General features: G+C 41.7%; 1 protein-coding gene across 5 annotated transcripts in view; it reads left to right on the top strand.

Moving 5' to 3' along the window:
* Positions 1-21974, top strand: part of LOC140196298 (chloride channel protein 2-like) — a 558437-nt gene that overhangs the window by 376770 nt on the left and 159693 nt on the right. For all 5 annotated transcript variants that reach the window (XM_072255256.1, XM_072255259.1, XM_072255257.1 and 2 more), the window contains one exon: positions 14440-14509. In XM_072255256.1, coding sequence (XP_072111357.1) covers positions 14440-14509 — 70 coding nt within the window. The remainder of the gene's footprint in view (positions 1-14439; positions 14510-21974) is intronic.

The following is a 21974-nucleotide window of genomic DNA, read 5'->3' as shown; positions in this document are numbered from 1 at the left end:
GTGTCCATTATTAAGGACCTCCAGCACCCAGGGCATGCCCTTTTCTCACTGTTACCATTAGGTAGGAGATACAGAAGCCTGAAGGCACACACTCAGCGATTCAGGAACAACTTCTGCCTGTCTGCCATCGGCTTCCTAAATGGACACTGAACCCTTTTTTAATATACAATATTTCTGTTTTTTGCACCTTTTTAATCTGTTCAATATATGTGTGATGTAATTGATTTACTTATTTATTATTATTTTTATTTTATCTTTGTTCTCTTCTATATTATGTTTTGCACTGAACTGTTGCTGCTAAGTTAACAAATTTCATGTCACATGCCAGTGATAATAAACCTGATTCTGATTCTGAACCACAACTATCTCAGAAAACTTAGATTGTTGATCATGCTATAATAATAGATTAGGAGGTAACTGAGAAACAACCACTCTATTAATGTAGATCTAGTTTTAAAAGAGTTTAACATTTAATTTAACAATTTAAGTCTGCATTTTTAAGGGATCACAGATACCAACATTTGTTTGGTCATCTGACATTTGACATAACATTACTTATGGGAAAAGCAAAAAATATAACAATGTTACTAGGACAATATCAAGACCACTTCATAAATACTCTACTATTTTCTTCTGTTTATAATTTCAGAGTAAAATAAAACAACTAAACAGAAGCAATTTTGTAAAACTAGCTTTAATTTGGACATCTAAATTAAGATTAGCATTCCAAAGTAGATAATTCATAAGGATAATGAATGGTTAACCATTAACCTTACTAGTTCTTTGCTCAAGTTTTCTTAATTAGCTTAAAGGCCTCATAGTTTAGCTTTATTTTCGGTACTCAACGGCATTCATATGATTCAGTTTTACTTCTTTTCCATTACATCAAATGCCTTTGATATAATAAAAACACAAATATATTTTGTAGTCAAATATAAATGCAAGATCCTGCAGGAGCTGGAAATCCAGAGTAAACACTGGAGGAACTCAGCCAGTCAGGCAGCGTCTGTGAAGAAGAATAAACAGTTGATGTTTTGGACCGAGACCCTTTATCGAGGCCCATTAGAAACATCTGTATTCCTTACTGCATTTTGATCAATGAATTGCCCCTTTTTTGAAATCAATGTTGTTTCATCCAGAAATACATTGTCACCCAGCACATTACAAGAGAAGCATGCTGAACATTTTAAATGGTGGTGGCATCCATTAGTCTCGCGAGACCATGGATCTGCGCCTTGAAAGTCTTGCGTCAGTCTGTGTTAGAGCAGCGTCTGTTGTGGCTGTAGAGGCCCACGCGGGAGTGACAGTCTCGGCTGCAGCGACTGCACTTGAAGGCGCTGTCCTCCAGTGTTGCCTTGGTGCCGTTTTTCCAACGAGTGCGCTTTTCTTCAGCAGCAAGCCTCAGCTTCTCTTCTCCTCTTTTTAGACCACTGTGTAGTTCCAGCCTCCAGTGAGAGCGATCGCTTGCGATGTCCTCCCATCTCTTGACGTTCATTTTCAGTGACTTCATGTCTCTCTTGCAAATGTCTTTGAAACGAAGATGGGGCTGCCCTTGTGCTCTCTTGCCGGAGGCCAGTTCCCCGTACAGCAGGTCTTTCAGGATCCTCCCTTCTGACATGCGGTGTACGTGGCCCAGCCAGCGGAGACGGCGTTGTTGGAGCAGGGTGAAGAGGCTGGGTATCTGGGCACGGGCCAGGACCTCATTGTTGGTGACTCGGTCATTCTACATGATGTCCAGGATGCGTCTCAGGCTGTGAAGGTGAAAGGCGTTGAGACGCTGCTCTTGTCTGTAGTAGAGGCTCCAGGTCTCGCTGCCGTAAAGCAGTGTGCTGAGGATGCAGGCCCTGTAGACTGCAACTTTGGTGTGCATCATCAGCTTTCTGTTCTCCCAAACTCTCTTTGTCAGCCTGGCGAATGTTGAGCCTGCTCATCCGATCCGTCTGTTGATCTCGGGGTCTAGGGAGAGACTGTCCATGATGGTGGAGCCAAGGTATGTGAACTCATGGACTACCTCCAGCTCGTAGTTGTTGATGGTGATGGCAGGGGGGTGCTCAACGCCTTGACCCAACACGTTGGTCTTCTTCAGGCTGATGGTCAAGCTGAAGTCTTGGCAGGCACTTGAGAAGCTGTCCATGAGGCGTTGCAGTTGCTCTTGAGAGTGTGTTGCCAGTGCCGCGTCGTCTGCAAACAACATGTCCCTGATGAGTACTTCACGAACCTTGGTTTTTGCCCTCAGCTGAGACAGACTGAACAGCCACCCGTCCGATCTGGTGTGGAGGTAGACACCATCAGTTGATGTTCCAAAGGCATGCTTCAGCATGACTGCGAAGAAGATGCCAAACAGGGTGGGGGCAAGCACACAGCCCTGCTTCACACTGCTGCGGACGTTGAAGGCCTCCGAAGAAGAGCTGTCGAACTGAACGACGCCCTTCATGTCTGTGTGGAATGACTGAACTATCCTGAGGAGCCTCGGGGGACAACCAATCCCGGCGAGGATTTTGAACAGGCCGTCTCTGCTCACAAGATCGAAGGCCTTCGTGAGGTCAATGAAAGCGACATAGAGTGGTTGTCTTTGCTCTCCGCATTTCTCTTGTAGCTGTCGAAGGGAGAAGATCATGTCGATTGTGGAGCGTTCTGACCTCAAACCACACTGAGACTCGGGATATACCCTTTCGGCTATTTTCTGCAGTCTGTTCGGGATCACGCGGGCGAAGACCTTCCCAACGATGCTCAGCAAGGAGATTCCCCTGTAGCTGTTATAGTCGCTTCTGTCCCCTTTGTTCTTATATAGGGTGACAATGTTGCAGTCTCTCATGTCTTGCGGCACTGCTCCCTCTGTCCAGCACTGGCACAGTAGTTCGTGCAGGTGGTTTAGCAGGACACCTTTTGCGCATTTGATGGCTTCTGGTGGAATGCCATCCAGTCCTGGTGCCTTCCCAGTGGGCAGGCTGTTGATGGCTTTACTCAACTCTTCTGCAGTCGGCAATGCATTAAGTTCCTCCATGACAGGCAGGCATTCCACAGCATCTAGTGCGCTGTCCGAGATGCTGTTTTCTCTGGAGAAGAGTTCAGAGTAATGCTCCACCCATCTCTCCATCTGCTTGCCTTTGTCATTGAAGGTCTCGCCTGTTATGGTTTTCAATGGTTTTCTATAACATTTTAAATACTGCTGCTGAAGTAAGATTTTATTGAATTTGGATTTGATGCCCCAGATAAAAACACAAAAAAATCGATCTGAATAAGTGTATTCCATGGCATTTTTTTCTATTGGCTGTTTTAAAGCACTCTAAGCGCATTGTAGCATGTGCTGCTGTCATTTTGATTTTTGGGGGCAATTTTTTGTGGTCAGAGTTTAAACATTAGCTGTATTGTTTGCCATCCTCATCTGGAGGAATTGACTGAAATACATCCATACATAAAGGTCATTTACAATGATCGCTTAATTTTAGCTGCTTTTGTATATGCATTTTAATTCAATTTGCTTCAGTCTTTTAATATATTTCCCTTATAGTTTAGAATAAATAAATCAATTACTAATTAGATTAAAAGCTCCTCTTTATCATTTCATTTCTTAATGAAATAATAAAGGCCGCATTTGGAATATTTTCAACAGCTTTGGGCCCCATATCTCAGAAAGGATGTGTTGTCATTGGAGAGAGTCCAGAGGAGGTTCACGAGGATGATTCCGGGAATGAAGGTGTTAACATATGAGGACCGTTTGGCAGCCTTGGGCCTGTACTCACTGGAATTTAGAAGAATGTGTGGGAATCTCATTGAAACCTACCGAATGTTGAAAGGACTAAAGGTGGATGTAGAGGGGATGTTTCCTATGGTGGGAGTATCCAGAACTAGAGGGCACAGCCTCAAAATTGAGGGACGATCTTTTGGAACAGAGATAAGGAGGAATTTGTTTTTTAGCCAAAGAGTGGTGAATCTGTGGAATGCTCTGCCACAAACTGCGATGAAGGCCAAGTCTGTGGGTATATTTAAAGCGGAAGTTGATCGTTTCCTGATCGGTCATGGCATCAAAGGATATGGTCAGAAGGCAGGTGTGTGGAGTTTAGTGGGATCTAAGATCAGCCATAATGGAATGGCAGAGCAGACTCGATGGGCTGAATGGCCTAATTCTGCTCCTATTTCTTGTGATGTTAAATGATGTTGTATATTACATGAGGTCCATTGTGGTATTAGACTTAGTGATTATTTTCAAACAATTAAAATATTTGTAATGCTGTTGAGGGGTTAGTTTTGAACACAGAGAATCCTACAAAGGGCCCTGAGAGAGAATCTTTTAAAACATTGGTCTCAAAATCATGAAGTGCTTGGCATGGAAGCTAAATTCTGTAGAACAATACACACACTGAGCCTTTGGGTTATGTGCTTCCAGGAGAACAGTGTGCTTACTCCCAAAGGTAAACATGGTGGTGATATCAGTCACCATGTCTCATGTGCTACGCATCTCTCTTTCGACAATGGCCTGCAAAGAAACCTTGTGAGCCACAAACAGGGAAGCAGCACTAATAGAAGTAAACAAGTGTTCAAGAGCATTAACTTTGTAGGCCTCTCCATTACAGAAGACGTTGATCAGTTCAGTGCACATCCAACACGGGATCAGATTTGTTCTTTGTTTAATCGGAGCTGCAGCATGCTAGCAGGCCCTTCTAGCCCAACGAGCCCATGCCATCCAGTGACCCACAAGTGACCTGCTAACCTGGACTCCTTTGGAATGTAGGAGGAACCTGAAACACCTTGAGGAAATCGTTTGGTCATGGGGAAAACATGCAAACACAGTACAGACATCAGCAGAGTTGAACCTGGGTCGCTGATGCTGTAACGGCATTGCGCAAACCGCTATGCTACTGCGCCCGATTGGTGATCATTGTTCAAGTGACGTCTCCTATATTTTAGCGGAAGTGGCCCCAAGTGTCCTGATTTTCATTCTGTTTGCCCGCCTCTCTCTCCAAGTTCTCTAGTGCGTGGCAGAGCAGTAGCCTACCAGCAACAGGTTAAATTCAGAGCTGTGGTATTAAATGCTCTAAGCAGAAATGGGCACGACACAGGCTAGTTTGTAGTCACAGCTGGCCTCCGGGCTTGCATGCAGTTAGTCTGTGGAGCAGCACAATGTATTGCCATTCACGCCTCCTGTGCACATTTTTTTTGTATGATATGCCTGTGTTGAAACCTATCCCCAGCAGCAATGGAACAAATGTCATGCTTCCCCCACCATCCCCTACCTTCTCTCCATCATCACCTTCTACGTTTTAGACGTGGTGGAATTTCTTGTCAATTTTCTAATTTTTTTTCTTTTGCCAAAATGTCAGAATGTTGTGACAATAAAGGCACAGCCATTTTGTTTCCCCAGATGCGTTTCAGTATGTACACAAGGAAAGCACTCACTGATAGCAGAGTTTTATGCTTCAAAATAGTTTGAGGTCAGACTCATCCACAGGAACTGTGCTTTTAATCGTTGTAAAGATGGCCACAGTTGTTTGAGTCCTAAAGCTGCAATATCAGGGCATCATAAACTTGATTCAGATTTTCTTGTTCGCCAGATCTTTGAAGAAGCCACAAAGATGACAGAAGCTTTAATTTTTTAAGTAAAAGTCAAAGTTAAGTTTATTATCATGCGCATAAGTACATATAAGTGCAGGTGCAATGTAAAACTTGCATAACAGGCACATAGCATGTTAGCAGCATTCACATGAACAACTTAAGCCTGCCATATATTGTGCAATTTTTAAAAGAAGGAACACAATTAAAACAGAAAAGCAAAGTTGATTTTAGTCAAAAGTGGTCATAGTTTTGTTTAGACTAAAGATTAGGGTTTTGCTGTTTGGTTCAGGCACTGAGCAGTTGAAGGGAAGTCGCTGTTCAAAGTTAACCTATCACAGAGCCAGCAAAGCACCAGATCGCACAGCCCTCCCAAAAAAAACACCATTAAATTGTTTGTCACAGGTTCCAATCACATGCAGCTTCGTAGTAGAATCATATTCGAAAGAAGCAGCAAAGGAAGTAGTTTTGTGACCTGTCTGAAGGATATCGCCATTTGTTGCGTTGTTCACTGGCGCCATCTCATATTACACAGGTTTCAAGGACTCTGGTTCGATGTTTAATATTCTGTGTGCTTTTCACTCATTTTTGCTGTTTGCGCAATTTGTTCTTTCTTTTGCGTGTTGGGTGTTTGATGCTTCATTGAACAGGTTCCATGGCGTGTCTTTGTTTTGTGGCTGTCTGCAGGAAGACAAATCTCAGTGTTGTACGCTACATACGTACCTTGATAATAAATGTTCTTTGAACTTTGAGAAGGTGAAAGATTCTGCTTAGCTCCACAGCAATATTGTGAATATCCACAAGTCTCCCACCAGTGGAACTCAGCCACGACTAATTCTTCTGCAAGGTAAATTAGTTTCTTATTGCCACATGTACTGAGGTACAGTGAACTGCTCTTCTTGAATACCATTCATACAGATCAGTTCATTACAACAGTGCATTGAGGAAGTACAAAGTCAAAACAAGAACAGAGTGCAGAATTGAGTGTTACAATTACAGGGAAAGGGCAGTACAGATTATCAATAAAGTGAAAGGTCATAATGAGGTAGATTGTGAGATCTAAAGTCCATGTTACCACCAGGGAACCATTCATTAGTCTTGTATCAGCAGGATAGAGCTGTCCTTGAGCCTGGTTGTCCGTGCCTCTGGGCTTCTGTATCAATGTAGAGTGGAAGGAGAGAGAAGAGGTTAATATATGAAGAGCATTTGATGGCTTTGGGCCTGTACATGGAGTTTAGAAAATGAAAGGGAACCTCATTGAAACTACTGAATATTGAGAGGCCTCGATAGAGCTGTGTGCAGAAAATGTTTCCCATTGTGGGAGAGCCCATCATGAAGAGGGCACAGCCTGACATCCCTTTCGAACTGAGATGAGAGGGAATTTCTTTATATTTAAATTCCTTCAACAGTTGTTTCAAGTGTGCATCTCTTTGACAAAAGTAACTGTTGGGCTGAGAAATAAAGGTAGGTCAGAAAAGGTAGTAAGAGTGTTTGAAGGAATGACCATGTAAAACAATAGTTGAAACAATGGTCATGCACATATAATAGATCATGTACAGTGTTGGATAGTTTGATTTGCAATAACTATATCTTTGTCTTTGTGCCTGTAATAACGACTTTTATGCATTGCATTTATTTCATGCATCGACACTAAATCAAAATTTGGCAAAGATAAAGCAGACAGCAAAATACCAATTTTTTTAAAAAGCTAACCATGGGCAGCAAGCACTGATCACATTTAGCTGCCGAAGTTCTGTAACTCAATTTGCTGAAGCATTTTCTGTTAATAATTATAAACATCATACAGCATATTGGTGCTTTGCTGCAAATTTTGGACTTCTGCGGGGAGACTAGTGTCTTCATCGTAATGTATTGTGTTATGAAAGAGAATGTTCTGGAACTTGTGGCCTGGCGCAATATGCTTCTTAAGGACTACGTGCGAAGTAGTTTCCATGATTAATGATATAATTTAGTAAAGGTGTACTAAATGTATTACACTTATAAACTATCTCAAGCCACTAATTGACACCTTCCACCACCTGTCGGGTTTGTTAGCAAATCGAGCTTCACACTCCTGATGGGAAGTACATGTACTCATAGGTGCACTGAAAAATTTGCAGTGGCATCACAGGCATACAACATCACATGAGCAGCATTCACAAGCAGAACATAAATTATACTCAATTTTACAGGGGGAAAATATAATTAGAGCAAAAATGTGCTAAGTGATCAGAAGAATCATTGTGTTGGAATGGTAGAAGAGAGGTAGCTGTTCCTGAAGCTGGTGGCGTGGGACGTTGGGCTTCTATACCTTACGTCTGGCGGTAGTATGATCCAGAGAATGGGGATTTTTGATGGATATTACCAGCCCAAGGCAGTTTCTGCCTCAGTGGGAAGGGAGGTGGGGGATGGAGGGATATGCCTATAATGTTTTGGACAGAGATCATTACTTTTTGCAGCTTTATGCTTTCCTATGTATTTGAATTCACAATATACGCCGGTGATATTAAACCTGATTCTGATTCTGAACTGCCACACCAGACCATGATGCAACCAGTTAGGATATGTCCAACTGAACATCTGTGGAAGTTTGTTAGAGTGTTCATGGTCAGCCTTAATCATCCTTAACCTCCTAAGGAGAGTAATGATACTGGCAGACTTCCCTTATGATTGTATGTATGTGCCGGTCCCAGAACAGGTTGCCCGATAAGTTAACACCCAGGAATAGAAAGCTCGCGTCAGTGTAGTCCGGTGCGCTGTAGGTCGGCTTTCTTTCCCTTTACTGAAGTCAATCATCGCTGATGTTATGTAAGAGATTGTTGTTGAGGCACCATGCACCCAGGTGTCCTAATTAGCACTGATTATATTTCATAATTTAATTAGTCTTATTTATTTTAGCTCAATTAAAATAAAATTAAAGATCTAATATCTATGGACATACAGCTGATACCTGGAGCATGCATCTGAAATTATCAATTAACAACAATGCAATTTACCAGAAAATTCACAGATCCTAAAACTGGGAACTGTTGTTCAGTAATTCAGTCACACCTACAAGACAATTACCAGCTGTCTGAATTTGCATCAGTTGTATTGCATCTTCTGCCTGGTGCAAAAATATATATCAAAAAACTATTTGCTGTTTTATTAGACTTGCTGGAACTATCATCCTTCATGTGGGACTTGTGTAAATAATCATGAACTTACAGATGTCTGCTACTAAGCTCAATGCCACTCACGAGGTTCAGTCAAGGCCCCACGTTCTCAGCTCTTCATTGCTTTTTATACTCATACCAATCTTGGGCCATTATGTGACATTGACATGATAAAGGTTCAAATTATATGTATTCCATCCAATTTCCTATTTTGTTGCCTTCCTTCGCTTTACTGAAGTCAGAAATTGCTGGTGTTATGCAACAGGTTGTTGTTCAGCCAGGTGTCCCAATTTAAACTGATAATAATCTTATTTAAATTGCTTGCATTTCCCATCTCTGATAGCAAGTACATAGAACACAGATCAGTGCAAATTCTTTAGCTCACTATGTCTGTGCCGACTATAATGCCAATTTAAATTGCATATCTGCCTGCACATGGTCCACACCTCTCCATTCCCTGCTTGTTCGTGTGTCTGTCTAAATACTACTTAAATGTTGCTGTCATATCTGATTCCACCATTTCCCTTAGCAGTACATTCCAGGCACCTACCACATTTGGTGATTAGAATAGCTTGCCCCAGCAATCTCCTTTACGCTTCCGTCTCTCATCTTAGAGCTTTGCTCTCTAATTCTTGCCTTTTCCATCCTGGAGGGTAAACAACTCTGACTACCTGCACCTCACATAAGTGTATATATTTCTGTCAGATCACCCACTCACTCAGATGCTCCAGAGAAAGCAATTCAAGTGTATCCAGCTTCTCCTTATAGATAAAATTCTTTAATCCAGGTGACCTCTTGGCGAAACTCTTCCAAAGGCTCCACATCCTTCCTGTAATGCAGTGACCAGAACTGCATGCATTACTCTAAATGTGGCCTAACCAAAATTTTATACAGTTGCAGCATAACTTCTTGACTTTTATATAAAACACTCCAACTGATGAAGACAAGTAGAAGTTTACCACAATCATGCTGCCAAGAGTCCTGCTACTTAGTGTCTCCCAATTACTTTATTCTTTTAACCTCTCAAAGTTCAACACCTCAGACTTAGAATATAGATCAGTACAGCAATGGATGGGCCGTTTGTCCCATGATGTTGTACTGATGTTGTTGTTAATTTATGCTAAATGTCCTCCTGTCTGTCATTCATATCCCTCCATTCTTTTTGTTTTCAATTGTCTGTCTGAAATCCTCAATCTAAACTACAAACTGCTTTCTTCCACTATTAACCCTGGTAACCTATTCCAGACACCAACCGCTCTCTGCATAACAAAAAATCCTTGCTTGTCATGCCACCTTTACACTTCCCTTCCCTCCAACCTTAAGAACATGCCCACCACCCTGGGGAAATAATTCTGATTATCTCTCCTATTTATATCTTTCGTAATTTGATAAACCTCTATCAGGCCTCCCCTTAGCTTCTGACACTATAGGGAGAACCTACCAAGTTTCTCCAAGTAGAAACTTCCATCCAAATAATTTTTATATATCAGAAACAACAGAGGTTCCAGCACTGATCTCTGCAGAACACCACTGGTTGCAGACCTCTTGACAGAAAAACGCCTTTTCACCCTGCCCGCTGTCTTCTGTGGCCTCCAATTTTGAATCTAATTTGCCAAGTCACTACGGATGATTTATTCCAAATTTTTTGGATCTGTTACCAAGAGGGACTTGGTGAATGCTTTACTGAAGTCCATGTTTACAACATCAACTGCCCTACCTTCATCAAGTAGATAGGGTCTTTTCTCAAACTATTGGATATGGAAGCTCCCAAGCAGTGATCGCCCTAAATCTCCACAAAATGCCTCATTTTCACTGAGGATTGTCATCTTGTCATGGTGGAGGGACTTGTGCGTTCCTGAGATCCTGAGAGCAGTGCCAGCTGGAGTTTAACTCCTGGTCGAGTCATCCAAAATGGTAAGGTTAAAGGGGAGGTTCCAGAGAAAGAGTGATCCAGCCAAGACCTCATCTGTGGAGCTGGCGGAAGGTGATGCCACCTCACAACATCAGTGACGGCAGTGGAAGGCTGCAGCAGTGAAGGGACCCCAGTCATGTTGCACCCCATGCCACTAGACCCTGAGCCCAAGCTGCCAAGGACCGTCTGGTGACTGTCCGTGCATCATGCTTCCCACGTTAAACAAAGTCACACGCAGTCTTTCTCCATGAAGGGAATCCATCCTAACATCGCAGACTAAGTCCCATGGCAATCAGCAAATGGCGAAGTGGGGAGGATTTTGAGGTCTAGAAGCCCTTGGTCACGAGCCAGCATATTTGGGTGGTGAGTGTTTGATTCAGTTGCTGGCCTCTTGGACTGAGGCAGGAAGAGCACCTCGGCAGCTGCAGTCACAGCCCTAACTATTTAGGACCCACTGTGCTCACCCTACTCAGGGAACGGGCTGGAAAGGGTGCCCTGAAAATAGCCTAATCACAAACAAGGGAAAAGCTGCAGATGCTGGAAATCCAAGCAACACACTCGGAGTACTGGAGGAGCTCAGCAGACCAGGCAGCATCAGAACTGTTCTGATCATAGAGTTTGGCCAAAATGGCGACTGTTTACTCTTTTCCATAGATGCTGCCTGGCTTGCTCAGTTCCTCCAGCATTTTATGTGTGTCGCCTAAAAATAGTCTGTCTTGAAACCTTCTGAATGGATTACTGCAACCAGAGGGATCACCATGTCCGGTCAGAAACATGAGCTTTGGAGCGCTCTCTGATAGATTGTGCAGCCAGTGATCAACAAGAAAGTAAAACTGCGACCATCGCCAGAGGACTGAGATGATGCCTAATTGACTTAGCTACTCCTTCTGAAGTCCACCTGGCAGACGAAGGGCAACTGAAGGAGGAGAGGGGTGGTTGCACTTTCTTCTGGAAAGGGAAGGCAGCTAATGAGCCCAAGATCCATAGTGCTGGGTTTGCAGTAAAGAACCAGCTTGTCAGTCAACTCTCTGAATTTCCCGTAGGGGTCAGTGAATATCACATAACGTTCAGTTTGATGCTTGCTAACAACTAGATGGCTGTTACTCCATTAATAATTAATAGTTTTTGGTATTGCAGTGGAAAATTGCCCATTCTTCCTGCATTCCAGACTTTAAGGAATTTTGAAAGATACAGCCAAGGCATCCACTATCTCTGTAGCAACTTCATTAGGTCCTGGGGACCTGTCAGCCAAACCCCTTTTCCCCCCCATCTCAATAGATTGTCTGACACCAATTCTCTAGTGCTGGCGATAGTACTTAATTCCATGTCTGTATCCTTTAATATTGGTGAAATGCTCATTGTATCTTCTACTGTAAAATATCTGTTTAACTCTGACACGTCTGTGTGTTTCATAAGTATTTCTGAAGCCTCATTCTCCAAGGAGCCTATGTTCACAGTAATCTCGCTCTTTTCCACCTCTCGTACTTGTCATTTTTTTTCTCATAAGTTTAGTATCATAGTTTCTCCTTGATGGCCTGCTTGGTCATCTTTGCTAAATGGAATTTATCCCAATTTTTGGCCATTGATTTTCCTATTTTCCATATTCCCATTTCCTTCTGACATGATAAACCAAGCGGCCTCGTGCTGAGTCTGCGCTGGTTGTCAGGACATTCCCATCAGTCCCATTCTACGTTGTTCTCGGTAGTTTACTCTCACGTGTGCTCATCCAATTCCCCTCATTCTTCTGCTGCTACCACACTATAGTTAATGAACTCACTGGCTGGGTGAGGAAACCAGAGAACCTGCTTTATTTTTCACTTTCTTCCTTAGTTTCAAAGTAATTTGTCAAAACATTTCTTCAGGTTTAAAGTAGTAGGAATGGCTCTGTCGGTTGAAATGAATTTAACTGCCTTTCAGTACACGGTGACGGTGTTTTGATAAAGTTTGTAGCATCTGTTAAATGTAACTTGCCAAAATGGATAACGTCAAAGCTTTGGTGCATGTCCATTCATTAGGAAAGTATTCATTCTAATCATAGTAAGCTAATGTTTTTAACACACACATTGATGTTTGAATAACCCACAAAGGGCAGGGGGCAACGTTGATATTAAATTATTTCCTGCAAATAATCCCTCATGTGGATAAATCTGCGTGTTTTACTTCCTGTGTGCTTTATTTTCAAACTGTTTTATTCCTAATGGCAGAGAATGCTGTCTGTTAGAAGCAGTCAAAAGTTTAGTGTTGAATTGGCATCACCCTAATGACCTTCACATGATCACCAGCTCCTTGCTTTAGTTAGAGTTGTATGATTAGCCAAAGGATTGGCGTAGACATAATTAATTAATTATGAGAAGATTGCTGGAATGCATATCTTGGACCTTATACAAAATCAATCTTGTTGGCCGCCTTTTTCCAGATGAGTGCACTCCCTGGGTTAAGGTCACATTTTTCATGTATTTATGTTTTGGTACAGAAGAAAGGGAAGGTGGTTATTATGTAATGTTAGAGCAAAGATCGGTACGTTCAGTTTTTTTCATATATTCCATAATTACAACAGAACTGAAAATTAATGACCAGAAATTTCTCTTGTTGACCTAGAAGCAAATTTGAGCAAAAGCTGATCACTCAATTGGTTATTCTAATTCCTCACTAAAGATGTGGGATATCTAAACAGTCCCATTGAACTTTCAGGTAATGGTTTACAAGGTCATGATGCATCCAGGTTTGAAATAGGCCCCTCAACATCAAGCACCCATTTACACTGTTCTCTCACTAATCTCATTTTTATTCTCCCCTCACTTCCATCCACTTGCTTCCATAGTTGGGATAATTTGTAATGTCTGATTCATCTGCCAATCTGCACATCTTGGGGATGCAGAAGCCACCCAGAGGAAAGCCATGCAAACTCCACGCAGACAGCATCAGAAGCTAGGATTTAGGACTTGCGTGAAGATCTGATCACATTTTAGGTCCTATTTATGCAGAAGTAGAGAAAATTCAGCAGGGTTCACAAACATTCTAGCACCATTGTACATAAATGTAAAGGGAATGGGGGGGGATATGGATGATACACAGGAGGAAGACTTATAGTATAAATTAACATCAAGATCGGCAAAAATCATGAGCCAAATGGCTTGTCCAACCATTTGGATCTTTGTCCAGCCGTGTACTGTGGCCTGTGGTTAAGGAGCTACTGTACTAAAAGCAGAACTGCTTTGCGGTGTGCAGGCTTCAAGTGATTGAACTTCTAATGAAATATGTGATGTTCGTCAACTCCCTCCTACACCAAGGTGGTTGAATTTTATGCTATTTTTACATTTGTAGACACAAAAACAACATGCTTAGTGAAGTTATTGAAGACTACTAGTCCAACATTTCAAGTTTAAGTGCAGTTTAGAAATACTGAAATAGCACAGCCATTTGGGCACTGTAGTTCTTAATTAATGGAAATATGCAAGCATGATTTGATGTTTGATTTTCATTTTGTATTGCAGCTAAATCTCATTTTTTTCATTATGAATAGCATCATATAATTTAAAAATATTTATTACTTTGCATAACTGTTCACCTAATGTAAAGGATCCCAGTAAGACCTTGTTTTGACAGTCTTTCCCCATTTATTTTCATCCTGTTGGAAAAATAAATGAAAATTCTACAGTTTGATCTGATAAATTTGCCTGTTTCTGTTTTTCCTGATTTCTAACTTGCAGCTATGGTGACACAAGAATTAATCACTAGTTTATTTAATTCTGTTTTGATTGTTTGCCTTTGAGGTCTCTCTTGAACTGCATAAACTTAATGAAACAATTTGTTTCATTTCAGTTTTGGATGTCTGCACTGGCCACAACAATTCCTGTACCGTGTGGAGCCTTCATGCCAGTCTTTGTTATTGGTGAGCTTTTTCAAAATCTTATTTACAAGTTTTCATCCCCACCCCAATCTTAATCCATTTGCTGTTTGCTGTGTTATTTTGGCCCATTCTTCATAGAAATCACATTTCCACATCTCCTTCTTTCAACTGCAGTCCTCTGTGGTTTCTGTCCAAACCTGGTAAAACATTGGGTTACCTTGATATGTCATTGTAAGGTCTATCAGGGTTGTATTGTACATGCATACTTTGACAATAAAATGAATGTTTGAACCTCTGAAATAGCGGAGTTTAACGGAATGCTTGTATTTTTTATTTCAGCTGCTCTTCATTCTTGTCATTCACAGAATTGCCGTAGAGCCTGTGTTCCCAACCTGGGGTTCACAGACCCCTCTGTTAATGCTAGGGGTCCATAGCATAAAAAAGGTTGGGAACCCCTGCCGTAGAGCTTTTAAGCTTCAAATTGTCATATTATTGCAATCTGTTTCTTAGTGAAATCGCTACACCAAATGAGGTTTTGCTTGAAATCTTCCTCTTGTACATTTCAACACTGCTCTCTGCAATACGTTAGCCAGCACCCTCTTTGGAGGCCATTCAAGGGTACTTGAAGTCTTCCTGACAGTGGATACGTGATCCTTGCATGAATTACATTCTTGCATATAGGTGTCTAATCGATTCTCACAGTAAGTAAAGGCAGTAATCTGCTTGAGACAGGGACTATTTGCACTGTAGGCCTATTTGAAATGGATCCAAATCGATTTTGCATCAAGCTTCATGTGCTAGCTTTGCTGTTTAGCTGCTGTCAAGACGTTGTGCTCTCTGAGGATGAAAATGATGAGTGGTTTTGATGTGCTCGGATGGTAGGTGGACTGCCATCCAGAGGAGGCAGCGTGGAATCCATTGTTTTGGGCCATTATATAGAGCTGGTAGCACAAAGTGCTTTGCCCAGCTGATAGTTCACAGTCCCTACACAAAACAACAGTATGTAATTGGAACCTTCACAGTAATTGCATGAGATATCAGTTATATTAAGATGTGAACCTTAGAGGCAAGACGACTGAAAGTTCTGTCAGCTTAGCTGACAGATGAGGGCTGCTTCAGTTATCACTGAAAAGAGCCAGCTGTTGACTTGAACAATGTGTGGTTGATGGCTAATAGCAAGAACAGATATCAGATTGAAACACAAGTGGACTGTAATCTTCGTCATGGTACATGACCTGCATTTCCATTCTGAAGCTCCCACCTGTTTCTGACAGGAGATTCAGTCACCAGGATGTAGGTCCACCTGAAGCTCCGAGTAGATAATAACTAGGTGAGTAGGCATGACGACCCAACATTTAAGTTCATTTCTACTGTTGTCCTGCAGTATAAGTGAAACAATATCCTGTCCTCTTTGAGATGTATTATTTATTCCACATTTAGTTTAAAAAGTATGATAGAGCACTGGACAATATTTCCCTTTGTTTTAATGCTGAGCAGAGAAAGACAAAATTGCTTTAATCCCATAATTGTGAAATTGGAGTTCCAAAATCGCTTTGTCGTGTATTCCATATCTTTTCTCTAACAGTTGTCTGTATTCATTCAAGCTGTTCCTCCAGTGATTTCAGACAGACTGAATCCCATTTCACAGTTATAACTGTATATAACTGAAATTACTTCTTTGGGTGAGAGCTGGACTTGTAATCGATAGATCTGTATCTTCATTTTGTGTGAGAGTTTGTGGAACAATATTGTCTATTAATGTGAGTGTGCAGTAGAGTGTAGGTTCCTTATTTTCTTACAACATGGAAGAAAGCCATTTCAGCCACTCAGATTTATGGCAGCTCAAAAGAGCAATTCCATTTCCCCACTAAATTTTCCAGATAAATTTATTTTCCCCAGTTTCCCATCAATACCCAGTCCTCCAGATGCTACAATGTACATGCACACTGGGGGCAACTGACAGAATGTAGAACAGTCCAGCACAGGAGCAGACCATTGGGCCACAATGACTGTGACCACCATGATGCCAGTTTAAACTTTTCACCTGCCTGCATGTGGCCTTACAATTCCCTGCCTGTTCACGTGTCTGTCGAAAATCGTATCTGCTTTCAACAGCTTTCCCAGCAGCACATTTCAGGAACCGACTACTCTCCATCTTTAGAAAAAAATTTTAAAGTTACACGTTAACCTTCTTTAAACTTCCTTCTTCTCACCTTAAAACAATGCCCTTTAGTATTCGACATTTCCACTCTGTGTAAGAGACACCAACTATCCACCCAGTGTGTGCTTCTGATGATTTTATATGTGCCAATATAGGTTTTCCCTCAATGTTCCACAGAAAACAATCCAAGTTTGTCCACTCTCTCAATGCTAGTACGTTCTAATCCAGGCAACTTCTTGGTGAATCTGTTCTGCATCCTCTCCAAAATTTCCTCTTCCTTCCTATATTGCAACAATCAGAACTATACATAACACTGAACAGTTGTATTCAGTTCCTCTTGACTTCCCTGTTTTTATACTTATTGAATTCAATGAAGACCAGTACAGTACATGCTCCTCTCTACCACCCTATCTACTTGTTTTGCCACCTTCAGGGAACTATAAACTTCCACACCAAGGTCCCTCGTTATAATTGTCCTACAATCTTTGGAATGTGGGAGGAAGCCAGAGTCCTCAGAGGAAACTCACACAGCTACACTACATACAAAAAAAGTCAGGAAGCGGGTCACTAAAGGTGTGAGGCGGCAGCTCTCCTAATTTTGCCATAGTGCCACCCATGAGCAGCTGTCGAGCTCTCTGATCGTGACCTGTGAGCCAATACTGTAGTGCTGGCAGGCACTATTTATTGTAATTCCGAAAAGAAAACTCAAGGTTTCAACATGTGGATACATCCTCCCTAAGCTGGTAAACAGCAGCCAATGTGTGCTTATAACGTGCATATGAGGATATAATTGTCTGAAATACTCAGCTTTTTATAGACTCTGTAAAAGAATGATTTACACTTATACAGCAATTATGAGTCCACTCTGTTGAATGGATTTATCAGACTTCCTTAATTGCTTTTAGGTCTCTGATGTTGTAACTTGTTGATGTGATGGATGTGTGACATCCTCAGTTAATTCACAGTTAATTTATCTCTTCTGCAGTAGCTGTTTCTATGTCCAAATTTACTCCTCATAATATATTTCTTTGATAAATTCCATTACATCTCTCAAGGCAATCATTTGGGCCAGGTGGACACTCCTTGTGCAATTTGAAGCAGATATCCATTGGTCCTGCAGATGTGTTCCACTTCACCATTAATCACTTCTGCATTTTATATTTGTTTCTTAGTTTTTTATTTTTCTATTTTGATGTCATTTAAACTGCTTTTCAGTGCCTGTTTTCTTGAGCTGTATTGATGCAAATCATGCTGCGTCTCTGAGCTTTCTCCAAAACTAGACTAAAAAGAACCCAAGTTTGTTCAGTTTGTAACTCAGCAACAGTTCTACTAAAGTGAACCTTCTGTTTTAATGTGGTATTGTACACCCAGTGGTCACTTTATTAGGTACTGCCCGTACCAAATTAAGAACCACTGAGCGTATGTTCATAGCCTTCTGCTGCTGTAGCCCATCCATTTCAATGTTTGGCATATTGTGCAGTCTGAGATGCTCTTCTGCACACCACTGTTGTAACACGTGGTTATTTGAGTTACTGACACCCTTCCTGTCAGCTTGAACCAGTCTCAACATTCTCCTCTGATCTCTTCCATTAACAAGGCTTTTTTGCCCACAGAGCTACTGCTCATTGGATTTTTTTTTTGTTTATCACGCTATTCACTGTAAACTGCATGAAAATCTCAGGAAATGAGCAGTTTTTGAGATACTCAATCCACCCTATCTGGCACCAACAATCATTCCATGGTCAAATTCACTTAGATACTTAGATCACATTTGTTCCCCATTCTGATGTTTGGTTTGCACAAGAACTGAACCTCTTGACCTGTCTGCATGCTTTCATGCATTGAGTTGCTGCCACATGATTGGCTGATTAGATATTTGCATTAACCATGAACAAGCAGGTGTACAAGTATACCTAATAAGATGGCCACTGAGTGTAGGATACTTGAATTAGTTGGCTAAATGGTAAAACATGGAACAGTACAGCACAAGAACAGGCCCTTTTGCCCACAATGCCTGTTCAGAACTATGTTAAACTAAATCTCTTCTGGCTGCAAATGATCAATTTCTCATCTCTTCGTATACGTGTATCTATCTAAAAGCTTCATGAATGTCACTATAACATGTGTCTCCACTGCTACCCCCAGTAGCCTATTCCAGGCTTCTGCCACTTTTTGTGTTTAAAAAAAAAATTGCTCCTTTAAATTTCTCCCCATCACCCGAGATTCATATCCTCTAGTATTTGACATTTCTACCCAAGGATAATGATTCTGACAGTCTACCCTATCAATGCCTGTCACAATTTAATAAACTTCTATCAGGTCTCTCCTCAGCCTCTTGAAACTCCACAGCAGGGGTTCCCAACCTTTGTTATGCCATGAACCAATGCCATTAAGCAAGGGGTCTGTGGACCCCAGGTTGGAAACCCCTGCTCTAGAAAAGATACTCCAGGTTTTACAACCTCTCCTTGTCACTTATAATCTCTGATTCAGGCTGCATCCTAATGACCTTACTTTGTACCCTTTCCAAAGACTCCAGATCCTGTAATGAGATGACCAGAGTTGCACACAATACTGCAAAATTACTTCCTTATTCTTATGCTCAGTGCCCCGACCATCAAGGCAAGCATGGCATACACCTTCGTTTCCACTCTATGTTCAAGGAGCTATGGACTTGGACCTCATGATGTTTTTGTATGTTAATGCTGTAAAGAGTCCTCCATTAACTGCATATTTTTCCCTTACATTTGACCTCCCAAAATGCAACTTTGCTCAGATTAGACCATATCTGTAAGTGATCTATTTTTCCTGTATACTTTAATAAACTGCTTCACTGTCCACAACTCCCCAAATCTTTGTGCCAGCTGCAAGCTCCACCAAACTCTCTTTTATCTGATGGTTAAACTCTTACCGATTTGGAAAACTTGTCTCTTCAATGTTTTCTTAAGAATTTGGTTATGTTGTTAGACTCTGGGTATCATGGGAAGTTCACAGGATGGTTGATGTTGCTGCATCTCATAAACTGTTCAAACAGGATACGTCATGAATAGAGGCCCACTGTTTGACACCAATTCTTCACATTGCCTGCCTTGCCAGCTGTGCACACCCTCTGTAGGTATATAGGATAGAAGTGGCCCTGAGAGTCTTTGACAATGAGTCCACCTTTCATAAAGTCAAACCTGGGCAAGGATACATCCAACCTCAGATGATGAATCGGTGCTGCTTCATGTTGAATGACATTTGGGAGATACACTTATTGATAGCAATAGCACAGAATATACTCAGTCACTGTCAACTGACGCTGACTGGGCTGGAATTCAGCATGTTGGAAAACTTGCTTTACCTTGTTCTCTCCAGTTAGAGTCATAGAAAACTATAGCAGTTTCTAACTGAATCACAACACTCTTATTGGGACTTCTATGTACTGATTAAGGAAACTTTTCTGTACACATTTGACAAACGGTATTCACCTAGCCCTTTTACAGTATGGGAATCCCAGTCAATATGTGGAAAAATAAAATCACCTACTAGCACAACCTTATGTTCCTTGCAACAGTCTGCGATCTCTCTACGAATTTCTTCCTCTAAATCCTGAGGACTGTTGGGTAGTCTATAATATAGCCCTATTAACGTGGTCATAACTTCCTTATTCCTCAGTTCCACCCATATGTCCTCACTGGACGATTTCTCCCATATATCCTGACTGGCCAATGCATGAAATTTTCCTTGACTAGTAATGCCACCCCTCGTCCTTTAATCCCTCACACCTAAAGCAATGAAACAGAGTTTATTTGTGGCAGATTCATCTGCTCATGGTTCTGCTGGTAGAATTAATTTCGTGCAGTTCTGTGGCAATGAAGTGTTCTCCTTTTGGCTTCCTTCATGTAACTGACCGATTCTCCTCTTCTTTTAAACCTCAAGCTGAAGTTGTAACCATGCTATTTCAAATGTTTATTCTGGAGTTTCTGGACTACCAGATTAGTTAGGTTTTGAAGCTGACAGGGTGGCCATTTAATACTTTCTCATATGTCTGCACATTCTTGACAGACAGTAATCCTCAACTTCAAGAGCATTATCCACAAAGAGCATTTCCAGTTGTCTATGCTGCAAAGTGTGCTTGCTTGTAGATGCCTAGCCTGGCTGCATCATCTGTGCCAAGCCATTTAGTCCTGCTTCACTGTGCACAGAGCTTCTGTCCCTATGCTTGCTCCTCATGACTGCTGCTGTTTTAACATGGCATTGCTTACTCTGACTTATCCACTCAGCATGCCTGCAGGAAAATCTACACACCTTGTCCAACTTTACACCCCTCAGCATAGGGTCTTGAGATCCTGTATTGAGGCTACTGATCTGCAGTGCTGAATAGGTGCTTGTAAGTTTATTCAAAGTTCAAAGTAAATCTATTATCAAAGTGCATGCAGTATGTGTCACCATATACAACCCTGAGATTCATTTTCTTGTGGGCATACAAATAAATATCAAAAAATGAGATGAAAAGTCCTTGAAAGTGAGTCCAAAGGTTGTGGGAATATTTCAGTGATGGGCAAGTGAATGTGAATGAAGTTATCCCCACTGGTTCACAAGCTTGATGGTTGAGGTATAATGACTGTATTCCTAGACCTAGTGGTATGAACACTGAGGCTCCTGTACCACCTTGGCAGCAACGAGAAGAGAGCATGACCTGGATGGTGGGGTCCCTGATGATGGATGCTGCTTTCCTGTGACAGTGCTCCCTGTAGGTGTGCTGATGGTGGGGAGGTCTTTGCCCTTGATAGACTGGGCAGTAGCCGCTGCTTTTTGTGGGATTTGCCATTCAATGGTATTGCCAGGCTGTATTGCCAGTCAATATACTCACCACCACACAACTATAGAAGTTTGTCAAAGCTTTTGATCTTTGCAATCTTTTAAGGAAGTAGAGGCATTGCTGTGCTTTAAAGTGCTACAGCACTACAGAAGCAGGTTGTAGTTGTGATGAAAAACCAAGTTATCAGAAGATTGATGCAAATGAGAGAGATAAGGGAGAAGCGTTCAAAATGTTAATGAGGGACGAGAGAGATTAATGAAAAGAGACACAGTTCTGAATATTGACAGACTGGGTTGCTTTGAACCTGAACTGTTTGAAGTTTGATGGACAGGCGATACCCAGCAGGGGGATAAAAGGAACAGGTTCGCTAAGGCAAGACAGTCACCACGAGATAACGAGACCCTGGCAGTGCAGTGTTCCCCACAAGTGGGTGAGAGTTTGGAGGTCTAGTCGCGGGACCGACCATAGATGCACAGGGTGAAAGGGTAACGATCGGCGGGAACCTGGTGTGTGTGTCCGCTTTTGCCTTGGTGCCGGGTTCACCG

The sequence above is a fragment of the Mobula birostris genome, chromosome 4 (assembly GCF_030028105.1).
Source record: "Mobula birostris isolate sMobBir1 chromosome 4, sMobBir1.hap1, whole genome shotgun sequence".
NCBI classification, from domain to species: Eukaryota; Metazoa; Chordata; class Chondrichthyes; order Myliobatiformes; family Myliobatidae; genus Mobula; species Mobula birostris.
This window is presented reverse-complemented; position numbering and strand designations above follow the sequence as displayed.